General features: G+C 49.2%; 1 protein-coding gene across 1 annotated transcript; it reads left to right on the forward strand.

The window, feature by feature from the left end:
- The first annotated feature begins 5,076 nt into the window (after positions 1-5,076).
- Positions 5,077-17,257, forward strand: REG4 (regenerating family member 4). Its single transcript, XM_008147236.3, has 5 exons — positions 5,077-5,165; positions 7,994-8,091; positions 10,677-10,814; positions 16,897-16,999; positions 17,115-17,257. Exons 1-5 carry the CDS (start codon positions 5,108-5,110, stop codon positions 17,180-17,182), a joined length of 465 nt encoding a protein of 154 aa, XP_008145458.1. The 5' UTR covers positions 5,077-5,107; the 3' UTR covers positions 17,183-17,257.
- The last annotated feature ends 434 nt before the right edge of the window (positions 17,258-17,691 follow it).

The raw sequence follows: 17,691 nt of genomic DNA on the forward strand, positions 1-17,691 counted from the left end.
AGCTTCAATCTCCACTCGGAGAGGAGCAGGTGCTGCAGCTGAGTCTTGCTTTGCTGTCCTGGGCCAACTAGCCCCACCTGGGTCCTTGGTTCTCTCTCTCTCTCTCTCTCTCTCTCTCTCTCTCTCTCTCTCCCCCTCTCTTTCTCTCAACAAGAGCTCACTGAATGTTTATGGAACCATCTCAAGGGCTCATATTTGAACTTCCATCAGAAAATTCACTCTGTTGCCCGCCTTTTGAACCGCCCTCCTCTTCCCAGACAGGTATCGCCCGCCTGTGGAGACGCATCAGTGTAAGTGTTGGCACTTGCAGGAGTGTTTCCAAGGAGCCGAGTAGCATCACCACGTGGAGGAAGGTAAGGTAAGGTGCTTCGCCTGGGCGTAGCGCATGGTTCTGCCCAGGGAGGAAATAACCCCCTTCTCTCTCCCAAAGGTAACTGTCTTCTCAATAATAATAATACGCCCGGCCGGCGTGGCTCAGTGATTGAACGTCGACCTATGAACCAGGAGGTCACGGTTCGATTCCTGGTCAGGGCACACGCCCAGGTTGCAGGCTTGATCCCCAGTGGGGGCGTGCAGGAGGCAGCCGATTAATGATATTCTCTCATCATTATGTGTCCATCTTTCCCTCCCTCTCCCTTCCTCCCACTGAAATCAATAAAGCCATATACGTTTTTTTAAAGATGATGTTCTCTTTTGAGAGTAGTTAGCTTATTTGAAAGATGTGTTAAACTAGATGCACACCACAGAACTAATAAATGCTTATAAGAAAATACTACGAACAAAATCGAATCAGTAATTAAAAAAACTCCCAACAAATATTCCTCTCCCCCCAAAAAGAGATAATTGAAGGTTTTCTGAGTTCCGTTTTTATTTCCCCGATGCAGTGCCATTCCAGTTCTTGTTGTTCATTGTTGCTGGTCTGTAGCTTTAGGATCCTCTTTTTCTAAATTTCATGTATGGTGTGTCTACATGTAGAAAATATTTTAATAATTCTACTCAGTAGTCAGTGTGCCTTTTCAGTTTCAAATGTCTCTCCAGTGACCTTGGTCTTGCATCTCAAACTTTTATGTGGGTTCCATCAATGCCCACCTCTGGCGCCAACTAGTGGGGAGTCAGGGAAAGAACTCTTAAAGTCTTAGGAGCATCTACTTCTGTCTAATCTCCTCTTTCCTCTCCCACCTCAAGACTTAAAATCCTTATCTAGTGGCGTGGAAATAGCAGAGCGAGGGGGCGGACAGGGGAAGATTTACCTAAACACATGTTTTGTCAAAGCTTTCCTCTCTTACACCTGGGCCGGTGCTTTGAACTGAAAAGCCTTGGAGTTCATATCACTGTTCTCCACTGTGCTATGAAGCAATGACAATGCCCATTCGGCTGTCCAGAGGGGAAGGGGCTTGTGTTTAACAGGAAGTGTAAAAAATATAACTCATCCGGTAATATCACGCAGTTAGTTAGGAAACTGAGCCTTCAAAGAGGTTGGGGAACATGCCCAGTGGTACACGGCGTGTGGGCAACAGAATGAGGACCTGAACCAGGACCCATGGGGAGCAATTCTGGTGACATTTCTCCAGAGCATCGTCAGAATGGCAGAGGGGCGGGGTTGGCGCTTCAGAGAGAAAGCCTGCATGTCATCCTCAAGCTCACCACGCGGGGACGTAGCCTATATCCTGCCCCGATGGCAAATCCTCTCTGTGAGGGTACAAACATCACAAGTCCCCAGAATTGCAGTGGGGCATCTTTACAGAAAAGAAGGGGTAATACGGCCGAAACCGGTTTGGCTCAGTGGATAGAGCGTCGGCCTGCGGACTGAAAGGTCCCAGGTTCGATTCCGGTCAAGGGCATGTACCTTGGTTGCGGGCACATCCCCAGTAGGGGGTGTGCAGGAGGCAGCTGGTCGATGTTTCTCTCTCATCGATGTTTCTAACTCTCTATCCCTCTCCCTTCCTCTCTGTAAAAAATCAATAAAATATACTAAAAAAAAAAAAAAAAAGAAAGAAAGAAAGAGAAGAAGAAGAAGGGGAAATACAGCAAAGGGGTGAAAAGAGAGACCAAAGAAAAAGTAAGTCCGTGGAGAGGAAGATGGGCTATAACTGATGGCAGGATTTTGCCAGTTGAGATAACGTGGGCTGTAAAGAACAGATTCTGTGTGCAGACAGGGAGAGGTTTCCCTTCTGCTTGCTGAAAACACAGCGTACAGCCTTTGTCAAGCCATCCGTCAGACCGGGCCCTCCGGCTGCAGATAAGACTTTTATGGGTGGATGATTATTTGTAAACAATGTTATTGCTCTGTGATTAAAACAACGGTCATATAACTCCCGAGGGAAGAAGATATAAGAGCGGCAGAAACTGCCGGGGGTCTCTCAGAAGGCTGCAGAAGGCGGGTCCTCAGAGCCTTGAATGCCAACCAGGTAACCCTCCTGCTCTCTGCCGGCTGTCCCCTGGGCAGAAACGATAAGTTACAGCTCTAATGGTGTTGGGCACGCTTCTTGCTGTTTTGTTTGATATATGAATGACTTATATACAGTATTTTCTTTCTTCCCCCATTATAAAGAGCATTAGCTTTGGTCTCAAATAGTGCAGGGTTAAATCATGGCTCTGCAATCTAGCAGCTATGGAACTTTAAGAAAGTTAATCTTTTTTTAATCTCCACCCAAGGATATATTTATTGATTTTTTAGAAGGGGGGGAGAGGAGAGAGAAACATTGATCTGTTGCCTCCCATACCTGGACCAACCAGGAATTGAACCCACAATCTAGGTATGTGCCTTGACCAGAAATTGAAACCACAACTTTTTGGATGATGCTGCAACCAACTGAGCCACCCAGTCAGGGCAGGAAAGTTACTTTTTTTTAAAAATAGGTTTTTATTGATTTTTAGAGAGAGAGGAAGGGAGAGGGATAGAGGGATAGAAATATTGATGAGAGAGAAACATCATCGATCGTCTGCCTCCTTCCTGCATGCCCCCCTCTAGGGATCAAGCTCGAAACCCAGGCATGTGCCCTGACCAGGAATCGAACCGGTGACCTCTTGGTTCCTGGGTTGATACTCAACCACTGAGCCAAGAAAGTTAACCTTAATGAATGTCAATGTCCTCGTATGTATAATAAGCTAATGATACCTGCAATGCAGCCTACTTATGAGAATTAAAGTAGATGAGATGTGAGAATGCAATGAATGTCAGTTCGTTAACACTCATTTGTAGATTATTCAGAAAGATGCTGTACCTCCCTCCCTGCAGACAGTTGGCTTGACGGAGGAGTTCTTACTATTTGTGCTTCAGGGGGTTTTCGGGACAGGAGAATACCTCCATCACTTGGGAAGGAAGTTTGTCAGAGAGTGCAGGGCTAATGCAGTGATTTAAAGGAGGGGGGCGGTCATACAGCCCCACACTCATCATCCTTTTGTTTGCTCTTTATTAACTGTGTCCAGGTGTCCATATGGAGTCTAATATGGAGCTAATCTTTAGATTTTCCAGGAAAGTTTCCATTTCAAAGTCATGGTCTATTCTTCCCCTTAAGCAATCTATTATTTGAGAGCTAGAACATGTGTCCTGATTTTTGGATCCTAATGCACGCTCAACTGAGAATTATGAAATAATTTTCATAATTATTTTGGGGGAAATCTTGGGCCCAATCCCATGCTTACACTAAAATAAATGCCAGATGGATGAAAATAGAGGAGAATGTGGGTAAGTATGTGGATGGTGATGGCCAGTTTTTCTGATCTAAATTCCAAAGATATAAAGGAGACAATAGATATGACGATTTTTGAAATTTTCAGTATGGCAAACAAGATAAACAAGAGAAAATACAAAATGGGAAATATTCTGAGTAATATACAAAAGACAATAACTATTCAAAAAAAGGCTTCACAAATTCCCGAGAAAAAAAAGATAAACAATCAAATAGGACAATGTGCAGAGCTACAAACCAAACCTTTACAAAAGAAACTTTAAAAGCTAATCCCCATATGAAGACATGTTCCACTTCATTCGCATATTTTAAATGCTAGCAAAAACAATGAGGTTCTTCTCTAGTATACCAAAATTAGCAAGAACACAATAGACAAATTAGACATTCATTGAGGGTGCAGTTAGTGGAATGTACGGCGCAGCCCAAATGGAGGGCATTTGAGCCAAGGGTGTCAATGCAGCAATGCCCACGTTCCGTGCAGCTAGAACCCTGTGTATGTGAATTTATACTAAAGAAAGAATCGGAGCTGCATAAAAACCACATGAGTGGAAAAGATTTATTACAGTCAACTTGTTTCTAAGAAACAAAACCAGGTTGCAGGACTGACTATATGACTCCATTTGTGTAAAATCCCACACACCGAGAGATGTATATGGAAAGAGGTCTATAATCTAATCCCTAAAGTGTTTATCTCGGGGAGATGGGATTCACTTCTCACTTCCTAGTTTTTCATTGAGCGTGTACTGTTTGATGGTGGGACAAGATAACAGACTTTTATTTTATTTTAAAAAGGGGCATCGCCTAAGAGTCAAAAACTCTGGTTGTAGCTGTGTGACAATGAGCAAATGACTTTGGACCCATCAGCCTCCGGTTTCCTCCTCTGTAAAATGTGGGTGTTAAGAGCATATATTCACTTTTAAATATCGCACCAAACAATTCACTGCTTTGATTTGATTGACTTGTCTACAGCAAGCCCATTACTTCCTCATCTGTGAGAAATCTTGCCTGCGACGCCCTCTGGCGGTGCCCCTGAGAATAGCAGGGGCAGGCTCTCCACACTATACCTAATGCCTCCGCAAGGACTTTTAAACCACTCAGCCCAGTATAGCTAGGTCCCTGGCACTGGCCCAGAGACCTTGCAAATATGAACACCACCTCATAAGTTCAGTGTTCCCACTCTCCTAAACATTTAGTTGAAGATGCCCTTTGGTGTGTAATCTTGGTTTAGCCAGAAAAATATTTTTGTTCTCCATATGTGATTTGGCACCTAAATTCCTGGCTCCGTCTCACCAGCGCACATGTGTTCAGATTGCGGATCTAGGTAAACCCAGGAGCCTCCAGGGGACACTGACCAGGGCTCTGAGATCCTCTCGGTAAAAGGTTCCGAAGCTCGCCTGTCCCCGGGGAAGAGGAGGATGGCCTCTAAGAGCGTGTGGCTGCTCCTGCTGGTGGCCGGCACCGGAGCCCTGGCTGGTGAGTATCGGGCCCTCGGCCGGAACAGAGCCCACGGCCAGGGTTTGTGCCACTCACACGGCACAGCCAGATCCATTTGCCCCCAAAATATTTAGGCACGTCAGGAAATAGATGCTAAAGACAAAAACGAAAGACGAGGTGATGTGGTAATTAAAAAAAAAATAAATGCCAGGAATTTAGAATCAAGAATTCCAACCTTGTATGATTGTGAGCCATCGTCAACTCATCAATGACATGTAGATTATAATCATTATTTTTGCAAGTTTGTGAAGGGTAGAGATGTGTGTTTAAAACACCTGACCCCTCGCCATCAGTAAATGGGAGCTGTACTCAGAACTGCCAACGTTTCTGCCTCGCTTTCCGACTTGACCAGATGGGGAGTTTGGGTTGGAAAGATGGATCCTATACGGGTATCGACCTAGCACCAAATATAAAGTAGCATGTCAACAAAGCGGGGGTCAGTACCCTAGAACCCACCAGTGCAGAAAACGGGAAGAGTGAGCTAAAGATAAGTCTCAACAGATAATCTGAAATGAAAGGAACTGCAATGTAGGCTCCATTGTTCTATTGATGAGGAAAATGCGGTCCCAAGAGGGGCAGAGACATGCCCCCGGTCTCTCAGTAAGGCGAGGGGATGCTCTGGCTCAGTCCTGGTTGCTCCCGCCATTCCCTGCGGCCCTGCTGGGCATTGTATGTGGAGGGGTAAGTGAGGAAACCAAGCCCGGCCCACTCCTGTTGAGAAAGGGGCCTCTTGAATACAACCCGGCACTTCTCCCAGAGGGGACTACCCTGGCTGGAGGGAGGATTGGGAGGAAGCGCAGAGAGAAGCAGGGCTCTTTGGCATCGTGTTGGTGGCCGTGGCTGATGTCTGTGGTCCAGCCACCAGCTGTCCCATCCACCCATGGCTGCTCAGGCCCCGGGGCACTCAGACGCCTCTGAACCGTGCCAGGGTGTGTAAGACTCAGAGGTCCCTCGTGCAGAGCCGCCTCCCGTGCCATTTCTAACCAACTAACCAGTAGTTCCTGTTGCTCTGGTTCTGGCTTCCCTGAGGCAGCTTGAAATTTGCCCACGCTCTACGCTGGGACGTGAGAAACAAGCCCCCACTCGGGGGTTCCCTGAACCTCTCTGCTTCCTCCCTAAGAGAAGGTGAAGGCGGAACACTCACCCCCAGCCCATCCATTCCTTTTTCACAGCTCTCCCTCCCAGCTGTACAAAGACTTTCTCCTGATCCTACTGTCTTGGGGGGGCGGGGGGAGGGGGCTCTCACCACACATCCTGGTCTTCTTTGCATTGTGGCTTGTGGGAGGAGTCTAATCTTGCATTTAAGGGGAGTGTGGGAATGAGAAGGGCATTTTCTCTCTCAGGGAGATTTGACGGTCAAGAGCCGTGGTCGGCAAACTGCGGCTCGCGAGCCACATGCGGCTCTTTGGCCCCTTGAGTGTGGCTCTTCCACAAAATACCACGGCCTGGGCGAGTCTATTTTGAAGAAGTGGCATTAGAAGAAGTTTAAGTTTAAAAAATGTGGCTCTCAAAAGAAATTTCAATCGTTGTCCTGTTGATATTTGGCTCTGTGGACGAATGAGTCTGCCGACTACTGTTAAAGAGCACCACCCTGTGGCCTCAGCAGTGACTTCCTTGTCCCGGCCCTCAGCTGCCTTTCCCCTGAAACAATTCACTCAACGAGTAGGGAGACAAAAAAGCAACATGACTGGTGGACAATGAAAGACTCCATCCAGTGACTATTTTCAAAAGGATTACGCTGGTTATAATGATAACATGATTAATTTTAATAGCTGCAATTACTTAAGTAGCTACTATTGACTGAATACTTACTACGTACCAGCTCGATGCTCATCGCTGTCCATGCAGGATCTCCTTGAATCCTCCCAACAATCCGATGAGAACGGTACATGTTGTCAGTCATTGTGCAAACACTACACTAGAGCTAAGAGCGGTCACAGAGGGCTCCCGAGGCCACAACTCGCAGCGGTGGAGTGAACAGGCTGTTGCATCCAGGCGACACGCCAGCGGCCGAAGGCTCTCGCCAGGCACGCGGTGACCAGGAGCTCTGGCACCAGGAGAGGTGGGGCCGGGGGGCCGGGGCTGCTAGGAACACTCGCCCTCGCCCAGGTCCCGCCTCATCTCCATCTGCGTGACCTCAACAGGCCACTTCGCCTCTTTGAGAAGGTTCTGTCTGTCCAGTGGGATGGACCTCTCTATCTCTCGGACGGTCTGGTGATTAAAGGAGGCAATCTGAACGGTTCAGGGGCGCAGCCCATTCACCAATCGCCCAACAGGGAGAGTTGGCCACTCTGGGTCACGCTTCCTTGGCTCCTTGGCTCCTGGGCCCGACCCTCCCTCCCTCCCTCCCTCCGTTTCCCCCACGCCTGCCTGACGGATACCCTACCTTTCAGGTATCGGTGCTTGTCTTTGCCATTCCTGCCTCCACTCCTCTGTCCTCCCACCCCCTCTGCCTAGAGCAGTGGTCAGCAAACTGCGGCTCGTAAGCCACATGTGGCTCTTTGGCCCCTTGAGTGTGGCTCTTCCACAAAATACCACGGCCTGGGCGAGTCTATTTTGAAGAAGTGGTGTTAGAAGAAGTTTAAGTTTTAAAAATGTGGTTCTCAAAAGAAATTCCAATCGTTGTACTGTTGATATTTGGCTCTGTTGACTAATGAGTTTGCCGGCCACTGGTCTAAAGTATTCTCAGCCTAGGAGGGTCCAAGCCTGCCTTCCATCGCAGGGACTCCAGGTCTGTAACGGGATGGAGGGTGGACACGGATGGCTTCTGCCATCAGAGCTTGTCACTGCCTTGTGCTTATGTGCAGACATCATCATGAGGCCCAGCTGTGCTACCGGGTGGTTTTACCACAAGTCCCATTGCTACGGGTACTTCCGGAAGCTGAGGAATTGGTCCGATGCTGAGGTAAGACATGCTTGTCCACAGCCGGGGCCGGGGGGGGGGGGGGTGGCGGGGCACCCTGGGCTCCAGACCTCATTTGACTCTGAGGTCCTTGCTGGGCATCCTGAGAAGTCGCCTGGCTGGGGGCATGGAGAGAAGAGGGCTGAGTTGTTTCAAGCATTGATGGAGCAGGTGCTCTCTGCCCGGACCCTCAGTGGGCTGCGAAGACGTGAGAATGAACAGGACACAGCCCCTGCCCTCCGGGAGTTCACTGTCAGTAAGAGAGACAGAACTATGTGAGCAGGGGAGGGCGAGAAGCTGAGGAGTTACAGAAAGAGCCGTTGCATTGCAGTAGGAGAGCTGCAGGAAGCCGGTGTGTGGCCGGGCCTGGAGCTCAGGCCTCAGACCCTGACGGTCCGCGAGGCAGAGGATGGAGAGCTTAGTGGTCCTCTCAGCCGGACAAATACATCGGCTTAGTTCATCGCGGCTTCGTCTAAGAGACACCCCAGGAGCCGGTTGAATGAGTTACTCGGGAGTCCGCTGCTGCCTCTCTGGACTGTGGTTGTTTCATTGAAGGGACTGTGGGGGCCCTCGTGGGAAAGTATGGGGTGACCTGGGCCCAGAATGGCCTCAGAACCCCTGATACAAGCAACTCAGCACTGATGGCGCCCTGTGGCGAGATAGCTACTGAGGATTCAAGTCTTCTCTGGCCTTAACACGTGCAGAATTCATGTGGGATGGTGGCATTTAAACGGAAAATGTCTTCCCGAGATCCCAGCGAGAGTAGCTAGCAAACCCAGGCAGTCAGCCGTAACGCAATGCTTTCCTGAACTGATGTGAATGATAGTTTAAAAATAAAAGCTAAACAAACAAGGGGTCCCCAGGCTGTCCACTGGGGAGCGGGGGGCAGAGGGGGAAGGGAGTGATGTGGGAAACAGCTTGAGAAAACCTTGGGAGGCATGTCTGCCTGTCCCCGGAGATTCCAGCACTGATTCTGCCAGAACGGGGAGGAAGCCGACTGGGGACCTGGGAGCTCCTCAGACCTGAGTTTAAGTCAGGACTCTGACACTCCTCAGTCACAGAAGTACCTCACTTTACCAGCTTTCTTGCTGTAAAATGGGGGTAACGCGTTCGCCCTGGGGACTGTCAGGGGGACTTATTAAAGCAACTTGCCAAAAGCCTGTGGCACACGGTAGATACTCAGTTCCGGTTCCCAAGGCAGAAACGAGTCCACAGGATCGAGACCGAGCCTTGGCAGTGAGCCATGCAGCACCGGAGGCCACGGATGTTCTGGACACTGCGGTCCCTGCTGCTCCTGGCTCCCTGCCAGCGCTGATGGCCAATCTTAGGGCTCGAGGCTCCTGGAAGCTGATCCAGGGGACAGGCGGGAGAATGACAGGGAGACCCGATCTCGGGCTGCAGAGGCGGAGGGAGGGCTGAGTTCTGTTCCAGCTTCGTCGCCACCAGCTGTGTGAGCTTGGAGGGAAACTAGCGCTTAAACACTCCCAGCCCGTTTCCTCTCCCGTCCCAGGAAGTTCTGTGACTGGTGGCCTCACCACATGTTGACTGGTAACCTGGCCTCCATGCCTCACACATTTGAACGTCAAATGCAACTCCCAGTAAAAAAGCATTTAGGAACAGTAGAGTGGGTGGCGAGTGTGAGGACTGAGCTATCATTACCCGGGAGCCACACCTCATCCCAAGCAAGACCCCAAAGGCAATCACTGGGGTAGCAATCACAGCCAATCCATGTTTTTATTACGTTAAACTCTTATCACGTAGGCAGATCCTGTAACACAACCCTCCAAAAGCATAAAATAAAGTGTATCTCTCTATCTATAAAATGCGTATAGATAAAGTGTTTGCTTTGTTTCATTGGGCAGTAAGTTTCAGGTTAGAGAATAGCACATTTTATAATCAATGGTTTCTTAGATTTGTTTGGGATGTCGTATTATAAAACACTAGAGGCCCGGTGCACGAAATTCGTGCACTGGGGTGGGGGGTGTCCCTCAGCCTGGCCTGCACCCTCTCGCAGTCCAGGAGCCCTCGGGGGATGTCTGACTGACAGCTTAGGCCTGCTCCCAGCTGTGCTCACCAGCCGTGAGCCTGGCTTCTGGCTCACTGACCGCCAGGGGGCAACTCCTGCATTGAGCATCTGCCCCCTGGTGGTCAGTGCGCATCACCGGTTGTTCCCCTGTCTTACCTATTTGCATATTAGCCTTTTATTATATAGGATAATTATAACAAATGTATCCTCCTGACAACTCCCTGGGTCGCGGTAATTATTTTCTCCGTTTACAGATAATGAAACTAAGTGAGCTCAGAGAGGTGCAGTGACTTGTCCAGGTCACATACACTAATGAGAGGCAAGACCAGGGCCCCAGGCACTTCCACAGGCCCTACAGCCGGGCCCCTGCCTGGAGCTGCCTCATCCTCTGAGACCCGGCACTGGTCCCCTCCCTTGGTGACAGGAAGGCAGGAAGCCTTCTGTGGGGTTTAGACGATGACTTCCGGAGGCCGTGGGGCTATGAGAGTCCCCGCTGCGTGGCACAGGCGAGGGCTGTGCCTTTAAACCTCGAGGCATCACCGCGACTTCTCCTCGCCCACAGCTCGAGTGTCAGTCCTTTGGAAACGGGGCCCACCTGGCGTCTATACAGAACCTAGAGGAAGCCAAAGCCATCTCCCAGTACATAGGTGGCTACCAAAAGAGCCTGCCCGTGTGGATCGGCCTGCATGATCCGCAGAAGGTAAGCCCGGACGTGGCCCCCAGGTGCCCACAAAGGCCCCGGGAGAAAGCCAGAGAGCTAGCCCCGCTCTGGAACTGGCCGCCAGGCCCCCTGGCTGGGGGCACACAGAGCGGAGCTCCAGACACGTGCCTCCAACGGAGAGGGGCCAAAGCCTCCAGGGCAGAGTCCAGTTCTAAGTAAAGTCCTCCCCAGTCTTAGAGCACAAAATTACCAGCTTAAAAAAAAAAAAAAAGTTTGTGCCAGCACACACACACACACACACACACACACACACACACACACACACACACACACCTGGTATGGCACCTAGCTTAATTAAATCTCCATTGGGTCTTGGCTTCAAGTTGGAAGCTTTTAGCTAAGCTTTCTCCTAGATGCCATTATGTTTTTTAAAATTTTATATTTTATTGACGAGAGGTGGTGGGGGAGAGAGAGAGAGAGATTTGTTGTTCCACTTATCTGTACACTCATTGGTTGTTTCTTGTACGTTCCCTGACCGGAGATGGTACTGACCTCCTTGGCGTATCAGAACAATGCTCTAAGCAACTGAGCTTCCTGGCCAGAGCCGATGCTCTTATGCTTTTGATGATTCCTTAACCTTTTGTAACCTTTTGCACTAGACCCTCATTTTCCTCTCCGTCAACACCTCATTGTAGGGAGCGGCCTGTGAGGTCTTCGGGCTGAGGTCTCTGTGGGATCTGCCGTGAGCAGGTTCTTCGTGGGGCGTCTATAGTCAACCCAGACAAGCGTAAGGAACACGGGACCGGACACCCAGACAGTTCCTTGATAAAACTTTCCCATGGATGTTACACATATTCTTTACAATTAATTTTCCATTTTTATGGATTCACATGCCCCGGCCAGCGGGGTCTTCTAACGGGGGTACCGAGGCGGCGCACCTAAGAGAATGAGAGACAGACAAGGGACGCAAAGAATGGAGGCAAGACAAAGGGGTTTCTGATCAAGCCTCAAAACTTTATTTTTACAGCGTTCCTTATATGTGATTTCTAGAAGGGTGGATGCCTAGGAGGGGTGGGGGCTGACCTAGATAATCGGCTAAAGTCGTAACTATAGATAAAGGGTGTGGCAGTTGAAGGGCGGCTACAGAAGAAATGCTTTGTCCTCAGGCAAGAGGAAGTGGGCCTAGTTACAGTAACTTACTGAAGGTCAGAGTTAATCCTTTGACCGACTCTTGGTCCTTGACATCTCCTCCCTCTCTGTTTAAGAAACGGGAGTGGGCATTAATCGACCGAGGAGACATTGACCTGGTTCCTCCCGTGGGCTTTGCATACCCACTGTGTGTGGCTCTTGACATCTTTTGGAGAGGAGAGGCAGAGCCATTATTTTTATCGATGTCAACCTCTATGCAAACCAGGTATACTCTCAGGGAAATCCAGAGGAGGTTGGAAAAATATCCCAACCTTCCCTTGCAATGCTTTGCTCTGCACCCGGTTCGATACCCATACCTCTGGCTCTGGTTAGAGCGTAGGTAAGCATCCCTCTGGTTAAGATGCTGTCCCCGTAGGGAAGGAGCGAGTCTGGGTCAGGAGGTGCTCGCGCTCTTGGTAAACCGAGTCCCACCTATTGGCCATTTCCAGGCGTTAATAATGAATCTGAATGGGTTTTTCTAAAGCTGAATCTATTTGCTGTTTTACGAGGTCAGTTATTTTTCTAAATGCCCAAGGGCCAAATGTAAGAATAAGGCTTCTTGATCTTGTCTCGGACGATGCCAGACTTGTTGGTGTAGAAGCAGCATCATTCCTGTAGAGCCAAACATATCCCTCCCTGTTCTGCCGTGAGCAAATCTAACCCTCTTCTATTTTGTAATACGACTTCTGCTAAAGAATCAATTTGGTCCTGAAGATCACTAATGGTCCCTGAAAGAGCTTGGACATCATCAATTAATTGATTAGAGAGTTTTGTGTAGGAGTGTATTGCTACTCCTAGACCTGCTGTGCCAGAAGCTACGGCTCCAGAGATCCCTAGACCAACGAGTAAGGGGATGAATTGGACAGCCCATTTACTACGCCCAGCAATGTAATCAAGACTGGGTAAGGGAACAGGCTCATCCCCTGGAATAATGGAGATGTCTGGGAGAATGTTAGCTTGTAATCAAAGTCCAGTCCAGTTTGTTGGCAGGGCTGTATAGGCTAGATTATTGCCACAAAGGAAAACTTGCCTGGGGGCAGGACATAGGGGCTCAGAGTAGTTAGTGATTTTGGAGCAGTTAGAAAAGGTTATAATGTTCTTTGAAGCTAATGCCTGGGCGGGAAGGATCTGTTGTGGGACGAACCTGATGGCCCCTTGGTTCGGCACCGTGTTCGGGGCCAGGGGCTGGCCCCTCGAGAAGTTTCCCTGCCGGGGTGGAAGGGCTTTACCCTCGATATCTGTTTTTGAGTAACATTCCTTAGCCCAGTGGAAACCGCGTTGGCACCGAGGGCAAGCGGTCTTTGGGGGAGCCCGTGGTTGTTTGCCACTGGGGCAATACTTTATGAAGTGTCCTGGCTGTTTGCAATTAAAGCAGGTTTTTTGTTGTGTATTTGGCTGTTTTTGGGTAAAATTTTCTAGAGCCGCTCCTATAGCCAATCCAATGGCGTGGGAGGTACCTATTCCAGAGCAGAGTTTAATATAATCAGAGAGATTGCCACATCGATGAGGTCTTATGATCTCTTGACAGATAGGGTTAGCATTCTCATAAGCGAGATGCTTCACAAAGGCACTTTCCGTTTCACCTCCCCCAACTAATCTTTCAGCGGCGTCCGTGAGGCGGCTGATAAAATCACTGTAAGGCTCCTCAGCCCCTTGGCGAATTTTGGCTAGCGAGGTAGTGGCAGAATCCTTAGGGGGGAGACGGCGCCAAGCCTTAAGACCGGCGAGTTGGATTTGGGCTAGTAAACCAGGGGGAAATTTGGCCTGGACTTCATTGGTTTCATAGGGGGGTCTGCCAAGAAGTTTATCTCTGGTCCACGAGCGGGAGTTTTTACTTTCATTATTACGTTGGGCTGTTTCTCGGCAGTTTTCAACAAAGTCTGTACGCCAAAGGACATAATCACCTCCTGAGAGCGTGGCTCGAGCTAAGGATAGCCAGTCATTAGGTGTGAGCCATTTGTCACTTAAGCTTTCAAGAAGGGCAATGGTAAAGGGGGCCGTAGGGCCATAGTTACTGACCGCGGCTTTAAGATCTTTAAGATGTTTAAGATTAAGGCGGCGGTATTTTTGTTCAGATGTGTTACTCTGGCTAGGGTTGGGGTCTTCAGTGTCTGAAGCTTCATTGTCTGAGTCTGGATTTTGAGTTTGAGAGTCAGAGCCTTCTTCTTCCTCAACGACCACAGGGCGGGAACCCTGACTGCGGGTGACGGGAAAAGCGTGGAGGGTGGTTTTTGATTTCAGGTTTTTTGGGATGGTTTTGGAAGGGTTTGGGTTAGTAGAGAGGGTGATAAGTTCTGCCTCGAGGGCTTGGACTTCTTTAATAAGCTGGAGGTGTTCTCGTTTTTGTTGGAGGATTTCTTTTAAAGAGGATATGTCTCGGGTAAGAGAGACTTTAGCTTGTCTGATGGGGTCAGAATTGAGGGGTAGATTTGGAGCTGTAGCACGGAAAGGAGGAGGATAGTAAAAGGTGGGGGGGTTATATGGTAGAGGAGGAGGATAGTAAAAGGTGGGGGGGTTGTATGATGGGGGTTTGTAAGTTTTATTAGGAGGCTCTTGAAGAGCAGGAGCAGTGAGACCCCAGGGATTCTTACCGTCCTGATCTTCCGGGGAGAGTTTATCATCGAAGGGTGTTTTATTTAAATCTTTAAGTGAGGGATAGATACCGGGGACTTTGGTACTGGGGGTAGGATGGGGTTTTTTGGTTTTTTCTTTAGATGGGTCATCTGGTATATCTACCTCGACTGATGGGCAAGCTGAGGATGGGCGGGAGCTGTCTTTTAAGACTGTCTCTCCTGTTTTTATTATATCTTTTATAAGGTTCCAGTAAGACAAAGCAGATTCCCTTACTCCTCGCGTCCTGAGGGACTCCTTAGGCCCACCGAGGAATACCTTGTGAGAACTGAGAGAGGTGCCCATGTTGATGTGGGAGCTTCTCAATTCTTTGCCTCCTCCGCGTAAGCCTCTGGGACGTATAAACCCCGTGCCAGGTCAGCCCTGAGTTTCCAATGCCTAGGACAGTTGTCTCGTCAGCAATCTCTGTTTGCCCAAAGGCCCCTGCTCACGTATTAGCGACCACTAAGACAGAGTGAGCTCAGGGTTTGCGAGAGACGTGACGAGGAACCAACCAGAGACAAGTTACTCCTCAGGGTGATTCAGAGATCTCGCTCGGCCAGATCGCGGTACCCTTAACACTTCCCGGATCGGCGAGACGAGTGCTTATTAGCGGACTGGAGGTTGAATCGAGAAGCTCAAAGTGTCCATCAAAGGGGATAAAAACTAGTTCTCACAAGGAATTCACTCTTAAATCTTGTCTGAAAAGATCATCTGCAATACTCAACTACAATCAGATCATACTCACGGACGGGCAGCTCCGCGGCGATCAAGTGACAGAGTCTTCCTCGTGGCGTTCCACGGCGACTCAAGAGGGTGTCCGGCCGGACCGATGTGCAGATGTTCCCCGGAGAGCCGACTCTCGTGCCCCACGTCTGGGCGCCATTAATGCCCCGGCCAGCGGGGTCTTCTAACGGGGGTACCGAGGCGGCGCACCTAAGAGAATGAGAGACAGACAAGGGACGCAAAGAATGGAGGCAAGACAAAGGGGTTTCTGATCAAGCCTCAAAACTTTATTTTTACAGCGTTCCTTATATGTGATTTCTAGAAGGGTGGATGCCTAGGAGGGGTGGGGGCTGACCTAGATAATCGGCTAAAGTCGTAACTATAGATAAAGGGTGTGGCAGTTGAAGGGCGGCTACAGAAGAAATGCTTTGTCCTCAGGCAAGAGGAAGTGGGCCTAGTTACAGTAACTTACTGAAGGTCAGAGTTAATCCTTTGACCGACTCTTGGTCCTTGACATTCACACTGCTTCCAACCAGAGCTCTCATCCAGAGGTAAAATAAATATTTAATCTATTTCCACTAGATAGGTTTTGCAATTCATTTTTTTACATTGGTGACTAAAGAAAGTGGCGAATGGATGTTCTAAAAAGTATGTGATGTCTCTAGTTATCAAAAAATGCAAATTAAAGGGACATGACTTATTGTACTATCAAACTTTTGTTTCGTCTTAATAATATTTTTTTTCAATATTTCTAAGGATATGGACTAATTGCCCACTCGATGTGGACGTAAATTCCTCCAAATGAGTCATTTTGGACAGGAATTGGCCATGCATATCAATCCCCCCGAACTATTCAGGCCCTGTGGCTATTCATTCTATTTCTGGGATTCTATTCCAAGAAAATAATTTTAAGTCTAGAGACAGCTTTATGAACAAAGTTAAAGCAGTATTATTTGTAATAATTGTAAATTGAAAACAGTATAAACTTTAATCACTAGGGGAATTATTCAGGTAAATTACCATTAAAAAATGTTTTGGAAGCAAGATACAAAGTTGGGTATATATTTTAAAGATCACCACGCTTTTTAGTTCACAAACATCTTGTGATAGATGAAAATGTTTACACCAGAAATGAATACGCTAAGAGATGCGTCATGTTTAAAGGAGCGACTTTCAATGTTTCCTTTTTCACACATTGCTGTGCTTTCCCACTTTTTAAAATAAAAAAACTGCATTTTAACCCAGTCAGGGTGGCTCAGTGGCTGAGTGTTGACCTACGAACCAGGAGGTCGCTGGTTTGATTCCGGTTAAGGGCACCTGCCTGGGTTGCGGGCTCCATCCCCAGTGGGGGGTGTGCAGGAGGTGGCAGGTCAACGATTCTCTCTCATCACTGATGTTTCATCTCTCTCTCTCCTCTCCCTTCCTCTCTGATGTCAATAAAAATATATTTAAAACCAAAAACAAGAAACAACAACTGCGTTTTAGAGGGGCCCGAGGGCTGCACTGGTCTGTGAGAGGGTGGGGTGACCCCCGGGCTGTGAGGGGGGAGGGGGAGACCCTAACCTCCGCACGCCCTCTGTCTCCTGTCCCCCCGCAGAGGCAGCAGTGGCGGTGGATCGACGGGTCCTCGTTTTTATTCAAAACCTGGTCTGGCAGGTCCAGGGCTGGAAACAAGTCCTGTGCAGAGATGAACGCCCACGGTAAGTTCTCAGGCTTCGCCCTCCCCTCCGCCCTTATCTCTGGTTCCAACGCAGCGCCCCGAAAACGCCGCTCCGCTCCGACAGAGCACTCACGTGGCTGCTCCCTCTCTTGCAGACTTTTTAACTTGGAACGGCAAGGAGTGCGACAAGCGCCAGCACTTCCTCTGCAAGTACCGGCCGTAGAGCAGGAATCGGGGTCCCGCAGCCCCGGCCCAAACCCTCCCCCCTCTTCCCCGCTTCTTGCCCCGCCATCGTTGCCTCAGGAAGTAAAGGTGGAAACCAAGGCTGGTGAGGGTCTCATTGCACTGCTTTTACCGGGTTAGAGGCAGAGACCTCGACCTCGATACAGCAACGGCTTCCAGCTCTCCGTGCTCACCCCACAATCGCTGTCCATTGCCCTCCTCTTCCCCCCTCCCGCCTCCACGTGTCTCGCGCAGACTAGGGGTGCACCTCCCTCCTGGCGAAAGAGCTGGGTGTCGGGCCATCAGGGACACAGGTCTGAAGACGGGAGGAATCGCTGGTGAGCTTTTGGTCTCAAGCAAAAAGGAAAACGTATTGGTTGTGTTACTCCACAGCCCACAGGTAGATCTGGGCTTCAGGCATAGCTTGACCAAGGGCTCCCCAAAGCCCCCAGGACGGGGCTTTCTCTCCGTATCCCTCCACCTTGTTTTGCTGGGAATAAGCTTTTATTA

This window comes from Eptesicus fuscus, chromosome 22 (genome assembly GCF_027574615.1).
Source record: "Eptesicus fuscus isolate TK198812 chromosome 22, DD_ASM_mEF_20220401, whole genome shotgun sequence".
In the NCBI taxonomy this organism is placed as follows: Eukaryota; Metazoa; Chordata; class Mammalia; order Chiroptera; family Vespertilionidae; genus Eptesicus; species Eptesicus fuscus.

Coding starts and splice junctions, on each gene's coding strand:
- REG4 (XM_008147236.3), top strand. CDS start 5,108: ATGGCCTCTAAGAGCGTGTGGCTGCTCCTGCTGGTGGCCGGCACCGGA. Junction 8,092..10,676: donor GGAATTGGTCCGATGCTGAG/GTAAGACATGCT, acceptor CCTCGCCCACAG/CTCGAGTGTCAGTCCTTTGG. Junction 10,815..16,896: donor GCCTGCATGATCCGCAGAAG/GTAAGCCCGGAC, acceptor GTCCCCCCGCAG/AGGCAGCAGTGGCGGTGGAT.